Below are 23,664 nucleotides of genomic sequence, written 5' to 3'. Positions count from 1 at the left end.
ATGGACTCTCCCCAGACCCCCCTCCCCCCCCGGCTGCGGCTGCTGTCAGCGGACCGGTCGGACCGCGGCTCCCAGAGACTGAGACTGGGCCCGGTTCTGATGCGGTCTCTGGGTCTGGGTCTGGGCTCCCCGGTGCTGGTCCAGCTCCCCTGGGGGGGCGAGGCGCTCTGCTCCGCCTGGCCCCGCCCGGACCGGGCCGAGGGCTTCCTGCAGCCGGACCTCAAGGTCTGCTCCCCGGGCCTGGTCCTCCAAACCCCCACAGACCAGAACCATCTGGACCATCTGGACCCGGACCGGCTCAGACCCGTATGCTGCCCCCGGCTGAAGGCGGTCCACGTCACGGTTCTGGTCCAGACCGACGGGTTCAGGAAGCAGGCCCCTCCCGGTCTGGTCCACGAGCTGGTCCGAGACCTGCTGAGGGGGGCCACGGTGGTCCAGAACTTCCTGGTGGACCTGCAGGACCAGGACTCAGAGATCAGAATGGTTGTTATTGAAGACGTCGACCCGGGTTCTGGTCCTGGTCCTGGTCCTGGTCCTGGTCCTGGTCCTGGTCCTGGTCCTGGTTCTGGTTCCGGTCCCGGTCCCGGTCCCAGTCCCGGTCCCGGTCCTGGTTCTGGTCCTGGTCCTGGTTCTGGTTCTGGTCCTGGTTCTGGTCCTGGTCTTCGTTGTGGACTCGTCAGCTCCAGAACCGCGGTGGAGGTGTTGTCGGTCCAGACTCTGAGCCGCTACAGGAGTCGTCTGCAGAACCAGAACCAGGACCGGTCCCCCCTGGGGGGTCTGGAGGAGGTGAGTGGTGAATTTACTTATTTTATTTTATTTTTATTTATTTTATTTTATTTTTATTTATTTATTTTATTTTATTTTTATTTTTATTTATTTTTTTCATTTTTATTTATTTCATTTTATTTTTATTTATTTATTTATTTTTTTTATTTTTTTTATTTCATTTTTATTTATTTCATTTTATTTTTATTTATTTTATTTTATTTTATTTTTATTTAAGGAGGACAGTGCACATTAATGAACATAGTAAATGTAAAGGTGGCAGTGTTAAACGGCCAACGGTGTTAAAAGCCATTAAAATAAACACAAGGACATAACAACATGATTCATAAAACAGGAAGAACACACATATATCCCAGAGCGATAGATATAACTGTTATATCTATATATCTATCTATATATACTACTATATCTATCGCTCTGATGTATCCAACAGAAACCAACAGACAGAAAAACTACAAAGAGAGACGGTTAAAAGAAAAAACAAAAGATTTTTGTTTATAACAGAATTTCTGACATTTTGACCATTTTTGAAATCTGAATTTTTTTTCTGAGAGATTTTACCAGATGGTGTTAGCTTAGCTACCGTTAGCTTAGCTGCCGCCGTTAGCTTAGCTACCGTTAGCTTAGCTGCCGCCGTTAGCTTAGCTACTGTTAGCTAAGCTGCCGCCGTTAGCTTAGCTACTGTTAGCTTAGCTGCTGTTAGCTTAGCTACCGTTAGCTGTCCCTGTCAGCTGAGCCACTGATGCTTTCTAGACACTGTGATTCCCCCAAACTGAATAAATACAACACACAGCAACACAAAACACACACACAGAAATAGTAATGTTTCTTCAATCATTTCAGATTTGTCTAAACGGTGATAGGGCGTGAAAAATATGATATATATGTAACGGATGTGCACTTACTCCACCCATAAAGGACGTGCTAACCTCTTCGCCAAGCGGTTGTCAACCTCTTGGCGAAGAGGTTAGCATTGTCACCTCTGCTGCGGGAGGTCGTGGGATCGAACCCCACCTAGGGCAGGCCGTGAGAAACACAACGCAGAGGGCCAGATACGACATCGGCTACATATAGCCTAGCTAAACTCTCGTTCATTACTATTGATCTCATTCAAATTACGTGCTGGTTTTCTACCGGGAAGTAGAATGTAAACAACAAGGAGATTCGTCCTATCCACCACTTTATTTTCCCATGATCCATTGCGTCACACCACAACAGAAGTCGGTTTTAGTAGCATTCTAGCGAGCTGCTAACTGGTAGCGTTAGCCACCGGTTCTAGCGAGCGGCTAACTGGTAGCGTTAGCCACCGGTTCTAGCGAGCGGCTAACTGGTAGCGTTAGCCACCGGTTCTAGCGAGCGGCTAACTGGTAGCGTTAGCCACCGGTTCTAGTGAGCTGCTAACTGGTAGCGTTAGCCACCGGTTCTAGCGAGCGGCTAACTGGTAGCGTTAGCGGCTAACTGGTAGCGTTAGCCACTGGTGTAGGTACCAAATGTGGGGGCTCCGGGCTGCCAAAACCGTTTTGTCAAGTCTATAAAACTAATTATTGAACAAACATTACTATTTCTGTGTGCATGTTTTTGTAATTAGTCATGGTTATCGTAGTTGTTAGCTTTGCTGCTGATGACAGCTAACAGCAGCAGCTAAGCTAACACCAGGACGTCAGCTGTTAAAACCCTCCTGTTGTGGGACACGACATGAAACTACTCCAGTTAGCTCAGTCATGTTGGAACTAGGATATCCGCTGGAGAAAATATTTTTTTCATGGGCCGTTTATTGAGTTATTGTTTATTGACACTGCTAACGGCTAACAGCTAACGGTTAGCCCAGCTAATCTAAAATGTTTGTTCAACAATTAGTTTTATAGACTTCATAAACATCAGAGTAGTCACAACGGTGATATAGACCTTTTCAGAGAGTATAAACAAATACAGGTGTTACCAAGGATACTAATTAAGGCTCCATTCCATTTAGTGTAGCAGAGCGTTTTCTAATGAGCCACACCTGTCTTTGTTTATACTCTCTGAAAGGGCCTATAGTGACGTGAAAATGTGACATAAAGCTAAAACTGTAACCTAATACTGTTGATCACATCAGTGGTTTCTGTGTCTCTGCTCTGTGATTGGCTCCTCTCACCCCCCCCCCCCCCCTCTGCTCTGTGATTGGCTCCTCCAGGTGAGCTCTCTCCTGACGGAGCTGCTGCAGCTGCCCCTGCTCTACCCCCTCACCCTGAGCTCTCTGGGGCTGAGCCCCCCCCGGGGGCTGCTGCTGGTGGGGCCTCCGGGCGTCGGCAAGACGCTGCTGGTCCACCGCGTGGTGGGGGGGGCGGGGGCCGTTCTGGTGCTGCTCCGAGGACCAGAGGTACAACACACAGCACAAACACTTCTTTACAGTTTAGTTAAGACATGTTTCTCTTCTAGACACCATCCTTTCCACTGTGCGTGCAGTAACCATGGAGATAGAGCCATATCGCCGTAATTAGCTTAGCTCAAACACTGGAAGTGTATGGGTAGTGTTAGCCTGCCTCCTACCTAAAGTCACTAATTAGCTTAGCTCAAACACTGGAAGTGTATGGGTAGTGTTAGCCTGCCTCCACCTAAAGTCACTAATTAGCTTAGCTCAAACACTGGAAGTGTATAGGTAGTGTTAGCCTGCCTCCACCTAAAGTCGCTAATTAGCTTAGCTCAAACACTGGAAGTGTATGGGTAGTGTTAGCCTGCCTCCACCTAAAGTCACTAATTAGCTTAGCTCAAACACTGGAAGTGTATAGGTAGTGTTAGCCTGCCTCCACCTAAAGTCACTAATTAGCTTAGCTCAAACACTGGAAGTGTATAGGTAGTGTTAGCCTGCCTCCACCTAAAGTCGCTAATTAGCTTAGCTCAAACACTGGAAGTGTATAGGTAGTGTTAGCCTGCCTCCACCTAAAGTCACTAATTAGCTTAGCTCAAACGCTGGAAGTGTATAGGTAGTGTTAGCCTGCCTCCTACCTAAAGTCACTAATTAGCTTAGCTCAAACACTGGAAGTGTATGGGTAGTGTTAGCCTGCCTCCACCTAAAGTCACTAATTAGCTTAGCTCAAACACTGGAAGTGTATAGGTAGTGTTAGCCTGCCTCCACCTAAAGTCGCTAATTAGCTTAGCTCAAACACTGGAAGTGTATAGGTAGTGTTAGCCTGCCTCCACCTAAAGTCGCTAATTAGCTTAGCTCAAACGCTGGAAGTGTATGGGTAGTGTTAGCCTGCCTCCTACCTAAAGTAGGTAGTGTTAGCCTGCCTCCACCTAAAGTCGCTAATTAGCTTAGCTCAAACACTGGAAGTGTATAGGTAGTGTTAGCCTGCCTCCACCTAAAGTCGCTAATTAGCTTAGCTCAAACACTGGAAGTGTATAGGTAGTGTTAGCCTGCCTCCACCTAAAGTCATCAGAGAAACTCTTCAGCACCGAATTTGTCCCAACAAAATTGTAAACGGATGGTATTTAGACAAATTAACGACACACTGTTGTCACTCTCTGCCAATAAATGCTTTTAAATGACAATATTATTATTTCAGTTTTGGGAGAAATGTTGTCAGTTTTAATAGAATAAAACAAAAATGTTAATTTTCCTGAAACACAAACCTGTAAATAGTTAAAAACCAGACAAACGCATCATTTAGAAGTTTTTCCCGTGGTCTTGAGCTATGTAAAGCCTAACGAGCAGCTGGCTGGTTGCAGGTGGTGTCGGCGCGGCCGGGCGAGAGCGAGGAGAAGCTTCGAGCCGTGTTCGACAGAGCTCGCCGTGCGGCGGAGGAAGGGCCGTGTGTTCTGTTCCTAGACGAGCTGGACGCTCTGTGTCCCCGGAGAACCGGGTCCTCGGCGCCGGAGAACCGGCTGGTGGCGCAGCTCCTCACGCTGATGGACGGCGTCCACCAATCACAGCGCTTCCTCGTCGTCGGGGCGACCAACCGGCCCGACGCCATCGACCCGGCGCTGCGGCGGCCGGGGAGGTTCGACAGAGAGGTGAGAGACGATTTAACCGGTTTGAACTGGTCAAGATCATTTAAACAGAGTTGACCATTAATTTAATTATCGATTATTGTTGCAATTAATCGATTAACTGTTGCAGCTCTAAAACCAGTCAGTGTCTGTGTCCTAATGTGAAGAAGAAAGACAAATCATTCACTTTGATGAAAAGACAATAATTTACCTCTTTACTTTGACGTTTCTCTATTTGTTACAGTAGTAAAAGCTGTTTTAGTCATTTACCATCGTTTTTCATTTTTCATTTATTTATTTAGAAGTCAGGACAGAATGCACATTAATGAACATGAACCGTAGTACCTGTAAAAATCTCTAGTGGTCAGTTAGCGGTCAGTTAGCGGTTAGTTAGTGGTCAGTTAGCGGTCAGTTAGCGGTCAGTTAGCGGTTAGTTAGCGGTTAGTTAGCGGTCAGTTAGAGGTTAGTTAGTGGTCAGTTAGCGGTCAGTTAGCGGTTAGTTAGCGGTCAGTTAGAGGTTAGTTAGTGGTCAGTTAGAGGTTAGTTAGTGGTCAGTTAGCGGTCAGTTAGCGGTTAGTTAGCGGTCAGTTAGCGGTTAGTTAGCGGTCAGTTAGAGGTTAGTTAGTGGTCAGTTAGCGGTCAGTTAGCGGTTAGTTAGCGGTCAGGTAGCGGTTAGTTAGTGGTCAGTTAGCGGTCAGTTAGCAGTCAGTTAGCGGTTAGTTAGCGGTTAGTTAGCGGTCAGTTAGAGGTTAGTTAGCGGTTAGTTAGCGGTCAGTTAGCGGTTAGTTAGTGGTCAGTTAGCGGTCAGTTAGAGGTTAGTTAGTGGTCAGTTAGCGGTCAGTTAGCGGTTAGTTAGCGGTCAGGTAGCGGTCAGTTAGAGGTTAGTTAGCGGTCAGTTAGAGGTTAGTTAGTGGTCAGTTAGCGGTTAGTTAGCGGTCAGGTAGCGGTCAGTTAGAGGTTAGTTAGCGGTCAGTTAGAGGTTAGTTAGTGGTCAGTTAGCGGTTAGTTAGCGGTCAGTTAGCGGTTAGTTAGCGGTTAGTTAGCGGTCAGTTAGCGGTTAGTTAGCGGTTAGTTAGTGGTTAGTTAGCGGTCAGTTAGCGGTCAGTTAGCGTCAGTTAGCGGTTAGTTAGTGGTCAGTTAGCGCTTAGTTAGCGGTTAGTTAGCGGTCAGTTAGCGGTTAGTGAACGTGTTTGTCCTCGGCCGCCACTGGTGAGCGCTGCGATCTAGAATCTGAACGCCGGATGTCGCGGTTTAGCCCCGATGCTGCACTGAGGGTTTAAGAATAACTTTAATTAAAACAGCTTTTACACACTGAGGCTTTAATAATAACGATGATATATGACTAAAACTGTAACAAATAGAGAAATAGAGGTAAATTATTGTCCTTTCATCAAAGTTAATGACTTTTCTTTCTTCCTCACATTAGGACACAGACACACTGACTGTTCTATCTAATCTAACAATAATAGATTATTGATTATTCGATTATTAAATGAATCTTCAACTATTCTGATAATCTAATAATCAGTTTGAGTCGTTTTTATAAAGAATAAAAGCTCCAGATTCTCTGATTCAGCTTCTTCAATGTGAATATTTCTGGTTTCTTTGTTCCTTTATGACAATAAACTGAGTCTCTCTTTGGTTTGTGGACAAAACAAGACATTTGAGGACGATGTCGTCTGGTGGTTTGAGAAACACTGATTGATATATTTTAACATTTTATTGACCAAACAACTAATCGATTAATCGTTTAAATAACCGATAATGAAAATAATCATTAGTTGCAGCTCTACTGTTTTTGCTATAAAATAATCCTTTATATGGGCAGAGATCTTAATCCTGATGCTGCTGCTGCTGCTGCTGCTGCTGCTGCTGCTGCTGCGGCTGCTGCTGCGGCTGCGGTCACCATGGTTACGCCTCTCTGTGCAGGTGGTGCTGGGAGCTCCGACGCTGCAGCAGCGAGTCTCGGTCCTCTCCTCTCTGTGTGAGAGACTTCCTGTGGGTCCAGATGTGGACGTGCAGCAGCTGGCGCTCAGAACATCTGGATACGTGGCGGCCGACCTGAGCGCCGTGTGCAGAGAGGCCGCCATGAACGCCGTCCGGGAGCGCGCCAAGGTAAAGGTGCAGCACGCCCAACTATCTATCTATGAACAACACTGAACTGGAAGCAATTTAAATGTTAGAGAAGAAAACTTTCCTCTGAAGGGTTAATTATAGTTGGTCCTATATTAATAGATACTTTAAATAATCTGTTTAATATAATTAGTAACGCTATTATATTTTGACTTTATTTGATTTTACACATTCATAGTGTTGTAAAATTATTGAATATAATTATCGTGACAATCAGGATTATTTCTCTGACAGAAATCGTACCAAGAGAATCTATAATCGGGACGTTCCCTGTTTCGGACAAACTTACACTTTTACACAATTCCCTGCATGCTGTGTTTCTGCGTCTGTTCCTCCAGGCTGAGGATCTGGATCTTCAGCCTGTTCCTGCGTTCGCTTCCTTGGATTTTAGACATTTTTGTCTCTGAAGAACTTTCAGATGTGCTGGATTTATATAGACACACGAAGCACAGCAACAAATATAGTGTATTTTAAAGGGACAATGAGGAGTTTCTATTTGGTTATAAAAAAGTCTGATATTAATGTGGATGAATCTCCGTTACCACTTGTTAATGGTCCATTTTAGATAAATCTATGGTTTTGTCTCTATGGTTATTTTGTTATTATTAGTGGTGGTGGAAATGCTGGGCGAGCCGACCAGCGTTTCTTTACTTTCGGTTTCGTGGCGAGTCATGAGAATAACGCCGCCGTATGAATCTCCGTTTATGGTGGGAACTACGACGGTATGTGATCGTCTTCCAACCTCTGACTTTAATTCTTGATGAATGAAAACATGAGTCTGTCTTGACCCGGTCAAAGAATTTCACGGTGCGGAGGCTCATAAATGTAGTGAGAAAACACTTCACTTTAACAAAACTCCTCATTGTCCCTTTAATCAAAAGCAGGACGTTCATTCATTAGTGGATCACTGGAACCAAAATGACCCAATACTCTAAATGTCTCGTGTATTCTTATGGAACCAATGAACTTTCAGTTTTTCATGGCGATTTTTAGGATTAGTTCAGTATTTTGGCTGCGACTGGACTAGAAGAAACTGCACTTGAGTGATTTTTAACTGTGACATCATGGTCACCAGTGTTGGTGACATGTCAGATGGTGATTGGCTGCTCCTCTTGTTGCTGTGACATCATGGTCTGCAGGGCGGCGGCGGCGAGCAGCAGCAGCTGGTCACGACGAGTCACTTCCTCTCAGCGTTGAAGCTGGTGCAGCCGTCGTGTCTACGGAGCGCCGTCGGCCGGACGGAGCTACGAGCCGTCAGCTGGGAGCAGATCGGAGGACTAGAGCCGGTTAAACTCAGACTCAGACAGGTACTATACTACTACTACTATACTACTATACTACACCTGTACTATACTAGTCAGCTGGGAGCAGATCGGAGGACTAGAGCCCGTCAAACTCAGACTCAGACAGGTACTATACTACTATACTACTATACTACACCTGTACTATACTAGTCAGCTGGGAGCAGATCGGAGGACTAGAGCCGGTTAAACTCAGACTCAGACAGGTACTATACTACTACTACTATACTACTACTATACTACTATACTACTATAGTCTATACTACTATACTACTACTATACTACTATAGTCTATACTACACCTGTACTATACTAGTCAGCTGGGAGCAGATCGGAGGACTAGAGCCGGTTAAACTCAGACTCAGACAGGTACTATACTACTATACTACTATACTACTACACTGCAAAAACTCAAAATCTTACCAAGAATATTTGTCTTATTTCTAGTCAAAACTAATCTCTTTCCACTTAAAATCAGACTCATCACATTAAAAGCAGCTTGTTTTTAGACACTTTTTACTTCTTTCAAGCAGATTTTCACTTGAAATAAGTAGAAAAATCTGATAGTGGAGCAAGTTTTTCTTTCTTATTACAAACACAAAAAACTTACTTTCACTGGCAGATTTTTCTACTTATTTCAAGTGAAAATTAGTTTGAAACAAGTGAAAATGATCTAAAAACAAGTTAATTTTTAGGTGATGAGTCTTATAGAGATTAGTTTTGACTAGAAATGAGACATTTTTACAAGAAATAAGACACATATTCTTGGAAAGATGTAGAGTTTTTGCAGTGTATACTAGTGAGCTGGGAGCAGATCGGAGGACTAGAGTCGGTCAAACTCAGACTGAGACAGGTGAGTAGCAGCCGTGTAGTACTAGTTCAAGTTCAAGTTCACTTTTATTTCTATAGCACAGTTAAAAAGACCTGTGACAGTCGTCCAAAGTGCTTCACAGAGCAGAGACAGAAACAAAGACAAAAACAATGCATGTGCAAGAAACAAGATGACATGCTGCGTACCATCACACATTCTCACACACAGATGTATGTACATATACATATACGGACATATGCGCATACATAAGCATACGCAAACGTGCACAGCTGCAGTAGTCATAGACAACAGTGCACATAGATATTTAAACAAAACTAGCCAGGATTAGAAGTCCTTATGGACCCGAAGGCCAAGGAGAAAAGGAGCACCTGTACTATACTACTATACTACTATACTACTACTATACATACTATACTCTGTGATACTCAGGTATACTCAGTATACCCAGTACAACAAAGGAGGGTGGAGGGTTGGATTGGATTGGACTTGAAGGACATGAATGCACTGCACTTTAAAGTTGCATTCATTAGGGCCACGGGCCATCGCCCCGAGCACTGGCCCCTACAGCTGTGAGATAGCATGTAAGTCAATGGGACGGGCGGGAAAGACCAATCATTGGAGTTTAACAAACGTCTACTGCTCAGGCATACTTTCACCTAGAGACTTCATTTGAACTTTAAACAGTAGACACAAGTCTTGTGTATTGTCGTATTACTCCACGTTTTGATAGGTCATATAGTTTTTGATCAATCCCTGATCAATGACCATGATCATTTTTGGAGAAATTATGAGTTTATAATGGGTGTGTATTGCATGGAATGTTCATGTCAGAGTGCGTGACATCATCGGTTAGAGTGGGAGAGAGGCCAGAAAAACTCCAGATTTTTTCTCTTTCCAAACTCCAAACGGCCACAATTTACACTCTACACACATAATTTTTTCATAATTTGTAAGAGAAACTTGTTATCTCTCATGTCATGTGCTCAAAATATCAGAGAGACTTACAGAATTTAAACTCTGAGCCTCTGAGTGCGGCCACGTCTGTCTCTGCTCCTCATTGAGTCCAATACAAATATTTTCTGAGAGGAGCAGAACGGCCTGATGTTTTAAAACTGCCAGCGTCGCCAAAATATTTACTGTAGAAACACCAAATCGTACCAAAATTTTCAGTAAGTCCTTAGAGCAACGTTGATCTGTGTTTTGTTCTGATAGGAGTTACCGTTTTGTCATGCTAAGCCTAATTGTGAGGCCGGTTTAGAGGCAGAAAATGGCTGTTTTTCTCCACGTTTCTGTCTGTCTCAGCCTGCGGGGGCCCCTATCGCCGTGGTAACCTCTTTGATCCTCAGGCCAGAGCTCGTTAACTTCATAAACAATCCACCTGGCGCTCGTTTAAATGTTTCTAAACACAGACACAGCTAAATCAGACTGACACCAGTTTCTTCTAAAATTTTTAAAACTCTTTTTTTTTTTTTTTTTTTAATTTTACCAGATTTTTCTAAAAGAAAAGTTCATCAGTGTGAGTGTGTGTGTCGGCGGCAGCGTCCACCAACAGGAAGTCGTCATAACGTTTGTCTGTGTGTGTTTCAGAGCATCGAGTGGCCGCTGCGTTTCCCCGAGGCGTTCCTCCGTCTGGGTCTGACTCGTCCTCGTGGCGTGCTGCTGTACGGACCGCCGGGCTGCGCCAAGACCACGCTGGTCCGCGCCGCCGCCGCCGCGTCCGGCTGCAGCTTCCTGTCCGTCAGCGGCGCAGACATCTACTCACCGTACGTAGGGGACTCAGAGACCGCCTTGGCTCAGGTAGGACGCTTCCACAGACAGAGCCCAGCAGAAGGGCATTGTGGGTACACAGATGCATTATGGGTAAACAGAGGCATTATGGGTAAACAGAAGCATTATGGGTAAACAGAGGCATTATGGGTAAACAGAAACATTATGGGTAAACAGAAGCATTATGGGTAAACAGAAACATTATGGGTAAACAGAAACATTATGGGTAAACAGAAACATTATGGGTAAACAGAAACATTATGGGTAAACAGAAACATTATGGGTAAACAGAAGCATTATGGGTAAACAGAAACATTATGGGTAAACAGAAGCATTATGGGTAAACAGAAACATTATGGGTAAACAGAAACATTATGGGTAAACAGAAACATTATGGGTAAACAGAAACATTATGGGTAAACAGAAACATTATGGGTAAACAGAAACATTATGGGTAAACAGAGGCATTATGGGTAAACAGAAGCATTATGGGTAAACAGAGGCATTATGGGTAAACAGAAACATTATGGGTAAACAGAAACATTATGGGTAAACAGAGGCATTATGGGTAAACAGAAACATTATGGGTAAACAGAAACATTATGGGTAAACAGAGGCATTATGGGTAAACAGAAACATTATGGGTAAACAGAAACATTATGGGTAAACAGAAACATTATGGGTAAACAGAAGCATTATGGGTAAACAGAAACATTATGGGTAAACAGAAACATTATGGGTAAACAGAAACATTATGGGTAAACAGAAACATTATGGGTAAACAGAAACATTATGGGTAAACAGAAGCATTATGGGTAAACAGAAACATTATGGGTAAACAGAAGCATTATGGGTAAACAGAAACATTATGGGTAAACAGAAACATTATGGGTAAACAGAAACATTATGGGTAAACAGAAACATTATGGGTAAACAGAAACATTATGGGTAAACAGAAACATTATGGGTAAACAGAGGCATTATGGGTAAACAGAAGCATTATGGGTAAACAGAGGCATTATGGGTAAACAGAAACATTATGGGTAAACAGAAACATTATGGGTAAACAGAGGCATTATGGGTAAACAGAAACATTATGGGTAAACAGAAACATTATGGGTACACAGAAACATTATGGGTAAACAGAAACATTATGGGTAAACAGATTTATTATGGGTAAACAGAAACATTATGGATAAACAGAAACATTATGGGTAAACAGAAGCATTATGGGTAAACAGAAACATTATGGGTAAACAGAAGCATTATGGGTAAACTGAAACATTATGGGTAAACTGAAACATTATGGGTAAACTGAAACATTATGGGTAAACAGATTTATTATGGGTAAACAGAAACATTATGGGTAAACTGAAACATTATGGGTAAACTGAAACATTATGGGTAAACAGAAACATTATGGGTAAACAGATTTATTATGGGTAAACAGAAACATTATGGGTAAACAGAAACATTATGGGTAAACAGATTTATTATGGGTAAACAGAAACATTATGGATAAACAGAAACATTATGGGTAAACAGAAACATTATGGGTACACAGAAACATTATGGGTAAACAGAAACATTATGGATAAACAGAAACATTATGGATAAACAGAAACATTATGGGTAAACAGAAACATTATGGATAAACAGAAACATTATGGGTAAACAGAAACATTATGGGTAAACAGAAACATTATGGATAAACAGAAACATTATGGATAAACAGAAACATTATGGATAAACAGAAACATTATGGGTAAACAGAAACATTATGGGTACACAGAAACATTATGGGTAAACAGAAACATTATGGATAAACAGAAACATTATGGATAAACAGAAACATTATGGATAAACAGAAACATTATGGGTAAACAGAAACATTATGGGTAAACAGAAACATTATGGGTAAACAGAAACATTATGGGTAAACAGAAACATTATGGGTAAACAGAAACATTATGGGTAAACAGAGGCATTATGGGTAGCAGAAGCTGTCAGTGCCTGATCCGTACCCGGAACAAGATCCGTTCCAGACGGTTCTGCGGCATTAGCTTCAAAGCTATGCTAACTGCTAGCCTGATAGCCTAGCACTAGAGTCGCTGTAGCGCTGCCTGTTAAAACGTCACTTTATTCATTTTAAATATTTTTTAATGCAAGAAAGTCACAGTTTAGAGTCCTAATCTGTGGTGTATGTGCAGAAATCACCACATTTACATCAATAAATAAATGTTTCACAATTAACTGATCGGTCACATTACATTTAATTTAATCAGAAATAGAACAGAGGGGAATTCGTTGCGACGTGCTTGTGTTTTTCACAAAGAACGTCTCTGTTTTCATGCATATCCGCGGTGTCTGTTGTAAACTAAAAGAAGGGGGGGAAGTGCACATGTGCAGACCGGGTACGGATCGGGCACTGACAAGATGCATTATGGGTAAACAGAAGCATCTTCAAAAAATAGATCCAAACCTTCATTTGTCCCACAGGCCGTTAAGTTTCTGAACAGATGAAGCACTTTTATGAAGGTAGATTTGTGTCTTTATTCAATCAAAAAATATATTTTCAATAAAAAAAACCTTCACTTCAATCAAAAAAACACTTTTCAATCAAAGAAAAAAAGTGTTTGAATGCAAAAAACTGTTTTGGAGCCGCTAGTTTATTTGTTACTAGTTTACAATGGAAATGAGCCGACGGCTTTTTGGTGTTTTTATCCCTTTGGCAGCAGTTGTGTCGACGTATGTTTTAGTTTTTAAACATTTGTCTGTTGTCAATAAAGATGTCAATCAATCAATCAACTTAGTGTTTTAGTGTGAAATCCAGTTTCTAACGTCCTTGTTGCCGTGCCGACCTGCAGCTGTTCAGACAAGCCCGCGCCTGCGCTCCGTGCGTCCTCTTCCTGGATGAGATCGACTCTCTGATTGGCTCGCGGTCTCATGGCGGCGGCGGCGGCGTCCACACGCGGCTGCTGTCGGTGCTGCTCAACGAGATGGACGGGGTCGGCCTGAAGACGCTGGAGCGGCGCGGGACCACCGGGACGGAGAGGACGGAGAGGACGGAGAGGACGGTGGTCCAGATGGAGACGGGGACGGAGCAGAGCGGCGTCTCACAGCAGCAGGTGAAGACAAAGATACTCAATATACGGAAAGATTCTCCATGAGAGGCTCCAATGATAGAAATGGTTACACACTGCAAAAACTCAACATCTTACCAAGAATATTTGTCTTATTTCTAGTCAAAACAAATCTCATTCTACTTAAAGGGATAGTTCAACATTTTGGCAAATTGGCCCATTGCCATAATCGCTATAGTCATAGCAGTAGGTTCGTTACCTTTAATTGTAGGTGTAAGCTGTTTTCAGTACGGCGGAGCGCAGCAGCTGGCTGCTCAGAGCTACGCTATGGAGGCTAACGGAATTTCTTGGTTTCCCTCATTAAACTCATCAAATTCAACATCCCAAAACTCCACAGCGCTTTTGTAGACAAGTTGTGAGCTGCACAACCACCACGCTATGAGATAATGACGGAACGATACGAAACGGAGCCGTTTTCGAGGTAAATTCATACAAAACCGCTGATGCGCGTTGCGTTCAGGGACAGTTTTTCAGCAAGCAGTCTCCGTATTTACCCTGTATTTACCTCGAAAACGGCTCTGTTTCGTATCGTTCCGTCATTATCTCATAGCGTGGTGGTTGTGCAGCTCACAACTTGTCTACAAAAGCGCTGTGGAGTTTTGGGATGTTGAATTTGATGAGTTTAATGAGGGAAACCAAGAAATTCCGTTAGCCTTCATAGCGTAGCTCTGAGCAGCTCACGGCTCTGCTCCGCCGTACTGAAAACAGCTTACACCTACAATTAAAGGTAATGAACCTACTGCTATGACTATAGGGATTATGGCAATGGGCCAATTTGCCAAAATGTTGAACTATCCCTTTAAAATCAGACTCATCACATTAAAAAGCAGCTTGTTTTAAGACACTTTTTACACCTTTCAAGCAGATTTTCACTTGAAATAAGTAGAAAAATCTGATAGTGGAGCAAGTTTTTCTTTCTTATTACAAACACAAAAAACTTTGAAACAAGTGAAAATGATCTAAAAACAAGTTCATTTTTAGGTGATGAGTCTTATTTTAAGTGGAAAGAGATTAGTTTTGACTAGAAATGAGACATTTTGACAAGAAATAAGACAAATATTCTTGGAAAGATGTAGAGTTTTTGCAGTGTATACACTTCCTGTCTCTCTAAATGGGCGTGGCCAACCGTCACCACCTCGTCTGTGAACGTGTGTGTGGATATATTGATTCAATATAGGAAACTAGAGCTCTGTAGAAGAGAGTAGTGACAGCATCGGTCCAATGGCAGCGCCTCCTGGTGGAGAGAACTGACATCTCTGCATTGTTGGTGAATGAGCAGTGTGGTGTTTTCAATAATTTAAGGACATTTATAGACGTTAATAGCATCATTGAGGATCCTTTACAGATAAACTTTAACACAAAGGAGAGTAAAAGAAACAAAACAGTTGTCTACATTAGCTGCTCGCCAGCTGAGCTCTGATTGGTCGGATGTGGTCATGTGCTGATGGATGCTGCTCTCTGATAGGTGGAGCAGCAGCAGGAAGTGTGCAACAGAGATGTGATGGTCGTCGCGGCGACCAACAGACCAGACTGCCTGGACAGCGCCCTCCTCAGGCCGGGAAGACTGGACCACGTGGTCTACGTCCTACCACCAGACCAGCAGGTACATATACATATACTATATATATATATACATATAGATACTAGAAGACTGGACCACGTGGTCTACGTCCTACCACCAGACCAGCAGGTACATATACATATACTATATATATATATACATATAGATACTAGAAGACTGGACCACGTGGTCTACGTCCTACCTCCAGACCAGCAGGTACATATACATATACTATATATATATATATACATATAGATACTAGAAGACTGGACCACGTGGTCTACGTCCTACCTCCAGACCAGCAGGTACATATACATATACTATATATATATATATATACATATAGATACTAGAAGACTGGACCACGTGGTCTACGTCCTACCTCCAGACCAGCAGGTACATATACATATACTATATATATATATATATACATATAGATACTAGAAGACTGGACCACGTGGTCTACGTCCTACCACCAGACCAGCAGGTACATATACATATACTATATATATATATACATATAGATACTAGAAGACTGGACCACGTGGTCTACGTCCTACCTCCAGACCAGCAGGTACATATACATATACTATATATATATATATACATATAGATACTAGAAGACTGGACCACGTGGTCTACGTCCTACCTCCAGACCAGCAGGTACATATACATATACTATATATATATATATACATATAGATACTAGAAGACTGGACCACGTGGTCTACGTCCTACCACCAGACCAGCAGGTACATATACATATACTATATATATATATATACATATAGATACTAGAAGACTGGACCACGTGGTCTACGTCCTACCTCCAGACCAGCAGGTACATATACATATACTATATATATATATATACATATAGATACTAGAAGACTGGACCACGTGGTCTACGTCCTACCTCCAGACCAGCAGGTACATATACATATACTATATATATATATATATACATATAGATACTAGAAGACTGGACCACGTGGTCTACGTCCTACCACCAGACCAGCAGGTACATATACATATACTATATATATATATATACATATAGATACTAGAAGACTGGACCACGTGGTCTACGTCCTACCACCAGACCAGCAGGTACATATACATATACTATATATATATATATACATATAGATACTAGAAGACTGGACCACGTGGTCTACGTCCTACCTCCAGACCAGCAGGTACATATACATATACTATATATATATATATATACATATAGATACTAGAAGACTGGACCACGTGGTCTACGTCCTACCTCCAGACCAGCAGGTACATATACATATACTATATATATATATATATATAGATACTAGAAGACTGGACCACGTGGTCTACGTCCTACCACCAGACCAGCAGGTACATATACATATACTATATATATATATATATACATATAGATACTAGAAGACTGGACCACGTGGTCTACGTCCTACCTCCAGACCAGCAGGTACATATACATATACTATATATATATATATACATATAGATACTAGAAGACTGGACCACGTGGTCTACGTCCTACCTCCAGACCAGCAGGTACATATACATATACTATATATATATATATATACATATAGATACTAGAAGACTGGACCACGTGGTCTACGTCCTACCTCCAGACCAGCAGGTACATATACATATACTATATATATATATACATATAGATACTAGAAGACTGGACCACGTGGTCTACGTCCTACCTCCAGACCAGCAGGTACATATACATATACTATATATATATATATACATATAGATACTAGAAGACTGGACCACGTGGTCTACGTCCTACCTCCAGACCAGCAGGTACATATACATATACTATATATATATATACATATAGATACTAGAAGACTGGACCACGTGGTCTACGTCCTACCACCAGACCAGCAGGTACATATACATATACTATATATATATATATACATATAGATACTAGAAGACTGGACCACGTGGTCTACGTCCTACCACCAGACCAGCAGGTACATATACATATACTATATATATATATACATATAGATACTAGAAGACTGGACCACGTGGTCTACGTCCTACCACCAGACCAGCAGGTACATATACATATACTATATATATATATATACATATAGATACTAGAAGACTGGACCACGTGGTCTACGTCCTACCTCCAGACCAGCAGGTACATATACATATACTATATATATATATATATATAGATACTAGAAGACTGGACCACGTGGTCTACGTCCTACCTCCAGACCAGCAGGTACATATACATATACTATATATATATATATATACATATAGATACTAGAAGACTGGACCACGTGGTCTACGTCCTACCACCAGACCAGCAGGTACATATACATATACTATATATATATATATATACATATAGATACTAGAAGACTGGACCAGGTGGTCTACGTCCTACCACCAGACCAGCAGGTACATATACATATACTATATATATATATATACATATAGATACTAGAAGACTGGACCAGGTGGTCTACGTCCTACCTCCAGACCAGCAGGTACATATACATATACTATATATATATATATACATATAGATACTAGAAGACTGGACCACGTGGTCTACGTCCTACCTCCAGACCAGCAGGTACATATACATATACTATATATATATATACATATAGATACTAGAAGACTGGACCACGTGGTCTACGTCCTACCTCCAGACCAGCAGGTACATATACATATACTATATATATATATATATATACATATAGATACTAGAAGACTGGACCACGTGGTCTACGTCCTACCTCCAGACCAGCAGGTACATATACATATACTATATATATATATATATACATATAGATACTAGAAGACTGGACCACGTGGTCTACGTCCTACCACCAGACCAGCAGGTACATATACATATACTATATATATATATATACATATAGATACTAGAAGACTGGACCACGTGGTCTACGTCCTACCTCCAGACCAGCAGGTACATATACATATACTATATATATATATATATATACATATAGATACTAGAAGACTGGACCACGTGGTCTACGTCCTACCTCCAGACCAGCAGGTACATATACATATACTATATATATATATATATACATATAGATACTAGAAGACTGGACCACGTGGTCTACGTCCTACCTCCAGACCAGCAGGTACATATACATATACTATATATATATATATATACATATAGATACTAGAAGACTGGACCAGGTGGTCTACGTCCTACCACCAGACCAGCAGGTACATATACATATACTATATATATATATATATACATATAGATACTAGAAGACTGGACCACGTGGTCTACGTCCTACCACCAGACCAGCAGGTACATATACATATACTATATATATATATATACATATAGATACTAGAAGACTGGACCACGTGGTCTACGTCCTACCTCCAGACCAGCAGGTACATAATAAACCTCTATGAACATTTCACCTTTCTGTAAATATTTCCCAAGTGCTGTTAACCCTCCTGTCGTCCTCTGTTCACTTCCTCCATCCTTCCTTCTTCCCTTCCTTCCTTTCTCCCTTCCTTCTTTCCACAATCCTTCCTTCCTTCTTTATTTCCTTTTCCCTTCCTTCCTTCCTTCCTTCCTTCCTTCCTTTCTCCCTTCCTTCTTTCCACAATCCCTCCTCCCTTCTTTATTTCCTTTTCCCTTCCTTCCTTCCTTCCTTCCTTCCTTCCTTTCTCCCTTTCTCCCTTCCTTCTTTCCACAATCCTTCCTTCCTTCTTTATTTCCTTTTCCCTTCCTTCCTTCCTTCCTTTCTCCCTTCCTTCTTTCCACAATCCTTCCTTCCTTCTTTATTTCCTTTTCCCTTCCTTCCTTCCTTCCTTCCTTCCTTCCTTCCTTTCTCCCTTCCTTCTTTCCACAATCCTTTTCCCCTTCCTTCCTTCCTTCCTTCCTTCCTTCTTTCCACAATCCTTTTCCCCTTCCTTCCTTCCTTCCTTCCTTCCTTCCTTCCTTCCTTCCTTCCTTCCTTCCTTCCTTCCTTCCTTCCTTCTTTCCACAATCCTTTTCCCCTTCCTTCCTTCCTTCCTTCCTCCCTTCCTTTTCCCCTTCCTTCCTCCCTTCCTTTTCCCCTATCTTCCTCCCTTCCTCCTTACTTCTTCTTCCTTAATCTTTTGGTCCAATTAACCCTTTGTCAAGGCCCCGCCCCCCACGGTTACTGTTGCTAGGTTGGACAAACAATGGTCATGGAAGGGTCAACTCCCATTGGAAACCATTGAAAATTAGGGAGATTTAAATTGCTAGTAAGGGAAATTTGAATTAACTTACATATCAGAAAAATGGTGTCCGTGATAGAAGACAGACGTGGCTAAAGAGCGATTGAACGGGCATTACCCGACTTTTCCGAAAAATGGGGGAAAATCATTGTTTTGGTCACTCACTAGCTAGTAGCTAACGGCGCTAGCTAACGTTAGCTACAAGCTATCTCCGCCGATCTCCCGTTTTTCCTTGTAAAACTTCACAAAGTTCAAAAGACATTAGTAGCGGTAATGTTACGTTTGCTAGATAACTTTGAAGGTATTAGATCTTCTCTGTCTATGAACACGACCAGAGAGTGGACTGGAGAATGAATGAGCTTCAATAGCACAAAGTACAGCCAGGGAAAAACAGGCTCACTTCTCATGAGGACTGCACACAACAACAACAAACAAAACTTTGCAGTTAACCCCTGACCTATGCCTACAGCTCCCCCTAGTGGACCACCCCCAAACCCTATTATTAAGCTCAACTAAATACATAACAGAAGGTTAAAGTAATATTATATACAGTTCATAGGCTCAGTATGTTTATTGATGTCTTGTGTTTAGGGAATGGGATAAAAATGACTCAAATACGTTCCAGATATTGTGAGTCGCTATTGCAGGAACCCCAGGCACATTTTAACCATATTGAAAAATTATAAAGTAGTTTTGCCCAAAAGTTGCTGTCTACCTATATTGTTTCATAGGGTTTCATTCCAGGGTTGTCCAACCTTAGAATGTTGCGCAACACGTGACATGGGGAGAAGCGCTCTGATTGGTGGAACAGCAGACCAATCAGAAGGCCAACAAAGGGTCAATTACCCTGATCTGTTCCCTATCCCTCCATCTTTCTTTCTTTCCCTTTTCATTTCCTTCCTTCCTTCTTCTTTCCTTCCTTGAACCAATCTGTTCCCTCCCTTCATCTTTCTTTCCTTTCCCCTTCCTTCCTTCCTTCCTTCCTTCCTTCCTTCCTTCCTTCCTTCCTTCCTTCCTTCCTTCTTTCCACAATCCTTTTTCACTTCCTTCCTTCCTTCCTTCTTTCCACAATCCTTTTCCCCTTCCTTCCTTCCTTCCTTCCTTCCTTTTCCCCTTCCTTCCTTCCTTCCTTCCTTCCTTCCTTCCTTCCTTCCTTCCTTCCTTCCTTCCTTCCTTCTTTCCTTCCTTCCTTCCTTCCTTCTTTCCTTCCTTCCTTCCTTCTTTCCACAATCCTTTTCCCCTTCCTTCCTCCCTTCCTTCCTTCCTTCCTTCCTTCCTTCCTTCCTCCCTTCCTTCCTTCCTTCCTTCCTTCCTTCCTTCCTTCCTTCCTTCCTTCCTTCTTTCCACAATCCTTTTCCCCTTCCTTCCTTCCTTCCTTCCTTCCTTCCTTCCTTCCTTCCTTCCTTCCTTCCTTCCTTCCTTCCTTTTCCCCTTCCTTCCTCCCTTCCTCCTTACTTCTTCTTCCTTAATCTTTTGGTCCAATTGCCCTGATCTGTTCCCTATCCCTCCATCTTTCTTTCTTTCCCTTTTCATTTCCTTCCTTCCTTCTTCTTTCCTTCCTTGAACCAATCTGTTCCCTCCCTTCATCTTTCTTTCCTTTCCCCTTCCTTCCTTCCTTCCTTCCTTCCTTCCTTCCTTCCTTCCTTCTCCACAGATAGATTCATCTACAGTTCTGTAAAACATGAAGAGAGACTCCAAAATGCTCAGTTCCTCTGGTTTTACTCTTCATATCTGTGTGTTTGAGTAAAATGAACTTTAGTTTCATTCTATAACCGACTGACCAACAACATTTCTCCCAAATCTGAAATACAAATATTGTCATTTAGAGCATTTATTTATTTATTTAAGTAAAGGAGTAGTTCAGCTTTTTTGAAGTGGAGTTGTATGAGCTACAGATGCCCATTACGTCTATTATGTGTGTGTGTAGGCTCGTCTCTCCGTCCTGAGGGTGTGTACGCGCTCAATGCCGCTGGGCGCTGACGTTCAGCTGGAGCAGCTGGCGGAGCAGACGGAGCGCTACTCTGGAGCTGACCTGGAGAATCTCTGTAAAGAGGTAAAACACACGGGTTAAACCTTTACAAGATAAACCACAAGTCTCTTAATACAACTAAAAACACAAACATCTACCTTTATTCTGAAGGAGCTTTAACACAAACATCTACCTTTATTCTGAAGGAGCTTTAACACAAACATCTACCTTTATTCTGAAGGAGCTTTAACACAAACGTCTACCTTTATTCTGAAGGGGCTTTAACACAAACGTCTACCTTTATTCTGAAGGGGCTTTAACACAAACGTCTACCTTTATTCTGAAGGAGCTTTAACACAAACGTCTACCTTTATTCTGAAGGAGCTTTGACACAAACATCTACCTTTATTCTGAAGGAGCTTTAACACAAACGTCTACCTTTATTCTGAAGGAGCTTTAACACAAACGTCTACCTTTATTCTGAAGGAGCTTTAACACAAACATCTACCTTTATTCTGAAGGAGCTTTAACACAAACATCTACCTTTATTCTGAAGGAGCTTTAACACAAACGTCTACCTTTATTCTGAAGGAGCTTTAACACAAACATCTACCTTTATTCTGAAGGAGCTTTAATACAAACATCTACCTTTATTCTGAAGGAGCTTTAACACAAACGTCTACCTTTATTCTGAAGGAGCTTTGACACAAACATCTACCTTTATTCTGAAGGAGCTTTAACACAAACATCTACCTTTATTCTGAAGGAGCTTTAATACAAACATCTACCTTTATTCTGAAGGAGCTTTAATACAAACATCTACCTTTATTGTGAAGGAGCTTTAACACAAACGTCTACCTTTATTGTGAAGGAGCTTTAACACAAACGTCTACCTTTATTTTGAAGGAGCTTTAATACAAACATCTACCTTTATTGTGAAGGAGCTTTAACACAAACGTCTACCTTTATTGTGAAGGAGCTTTAACACAAACGTCTACCTTTATTGTGAAGGAGCTTTAACACAAACATCTACCTTTATTCTGAAGGAGCTTTAATACAAACATCTACCTTTATTTTGAAGGAGCTTTAACACAACCGTCTACCTTTATTGTGAAGGAGCTTTAACACAAACGTCTACCTTTATTTTGAAGGAGCTTTAACACAAACGTCTACCTTTATTCTGAAGGAGCTTTAACACAAACGTCTACCTTTATTCTGAAGGAGCTTTAACACAAACGTCTACCTTTATTCTGAAGGAGCTTTAACACAAACGTCTACCTTTATTCTGAAGGAGCTTTAACACAAACATCTACCTTTATTTTGAAGGAGCTTTAACACAAACATCTACCTTTATTCTGAAGGAGCTTTAACACAAACATCTACCTTTATTCTGAAGGAGCTTTAATACAAACATCTACCTTTATTCTGAAGGAGCTTTAACACAAACATCTACCTTTATTTTGAAGGAGCTTTAACACAAACATCTACCTTTATTTTGAAGGAGCTTTAACACAAACATCTACCTTTATTCTGAAGGAATCTGTGTAAAGAGGTAAGGGAGAGGAGCAGCAGGAAGTTTAAACCTTTACAAGATAAACAGACGTGTGATCTCTTAATACAACTACATCAGATTTTATGATATTTTGTAATAAAAACAAAAGGTGCACAAAGGAAAAAGCCAAAATATTTATAGACAATGTTGAAATAATTCAAGTTTCTTATAATAAGTTCTTAGGTGTCATAGTAGATGGAAAATGAACATGGAAGTAGCCACCATATTGAACATGTCTGTAAAAAGACTATGAAGTCAGTCGGTATTGAGTAGAATACGATCACTGGTAAATCAGTCCTATTTTAACTTGTTATTACAGCTTCATTTATCCATGGTTCGGTTGTCCATATGGTGGATTGTAATTCTGTGTGGGCAGCTACATGTCCTACCTTTT

At 41.7% G+C, this 23,664-nt stretch overlaps 1 protein-coding gene across 1 annotated transcript in view; it reads left to right on the top strand.

The window, feature by feature from the left end:
- The window catches only part of afg2b (AAA ATPase AFG2B), a 25,219-nt gene continuing 1,555 nt past the window's right edge, over nucleotides 1–23,664 (top strand). Inside the window, exons 1-9 of the mRNA XM_085772999.1 lie at nucleotides 1–786; nucleotides 2,960–3,145; nucleotides 4,495–4,779; nucleotides 6,685–6,870; nucleotides 8,028–8,195; nucleotides 10,609–10,818; nucleotides 13,656–13,916; nucleotides 15,397–15,534; nucleotides 21,677–21,802. Coding sequence (XP_085629125.1) covers nucleotides 1–786; nucleotides 2,960–3,145; nucleotides 4,495–4,779; nucleotides 6,685–6,870; nucleotides 8,028–8,195; nucleotides 10,609–10,818; nucleotides 13,656–13,916; nucleotides 15,397–15,534; nucleotides 21,677–21,802 — 2,346 coding nt within the window. The remainder of the gene's footprint in view (nucleotides 787–2,959; nucleotides 3,146–4,494; nucleotides 4,780–6,684; nucleotides 6,871–8,027; nucleotides 8,196–10,608; nucleotides 10,819–13,655; nucleotides 13,917–15,396; nucleotides 15,535–21,676; nucleotides 21,803–23,664) is intronic.

This window comes from Trachurus japonicus, chromosome 3 (assembly GCF_045865225.1).
Source record: "Trachurus japonicus isolate A0001 chromosome 3, Traja_1.0".
Lineage (NCBI taxonomy): Eukaryota > Metazoa > Chordata > Actinopteri > Carangiformes > Carangidae > Trachurus > Trachurus japonicus.
The sequence above is the reverse complement of the archived record's forward strand: the minus strand, read 5'-3'. Positions and strand labels throughout refer to the sequence as shown.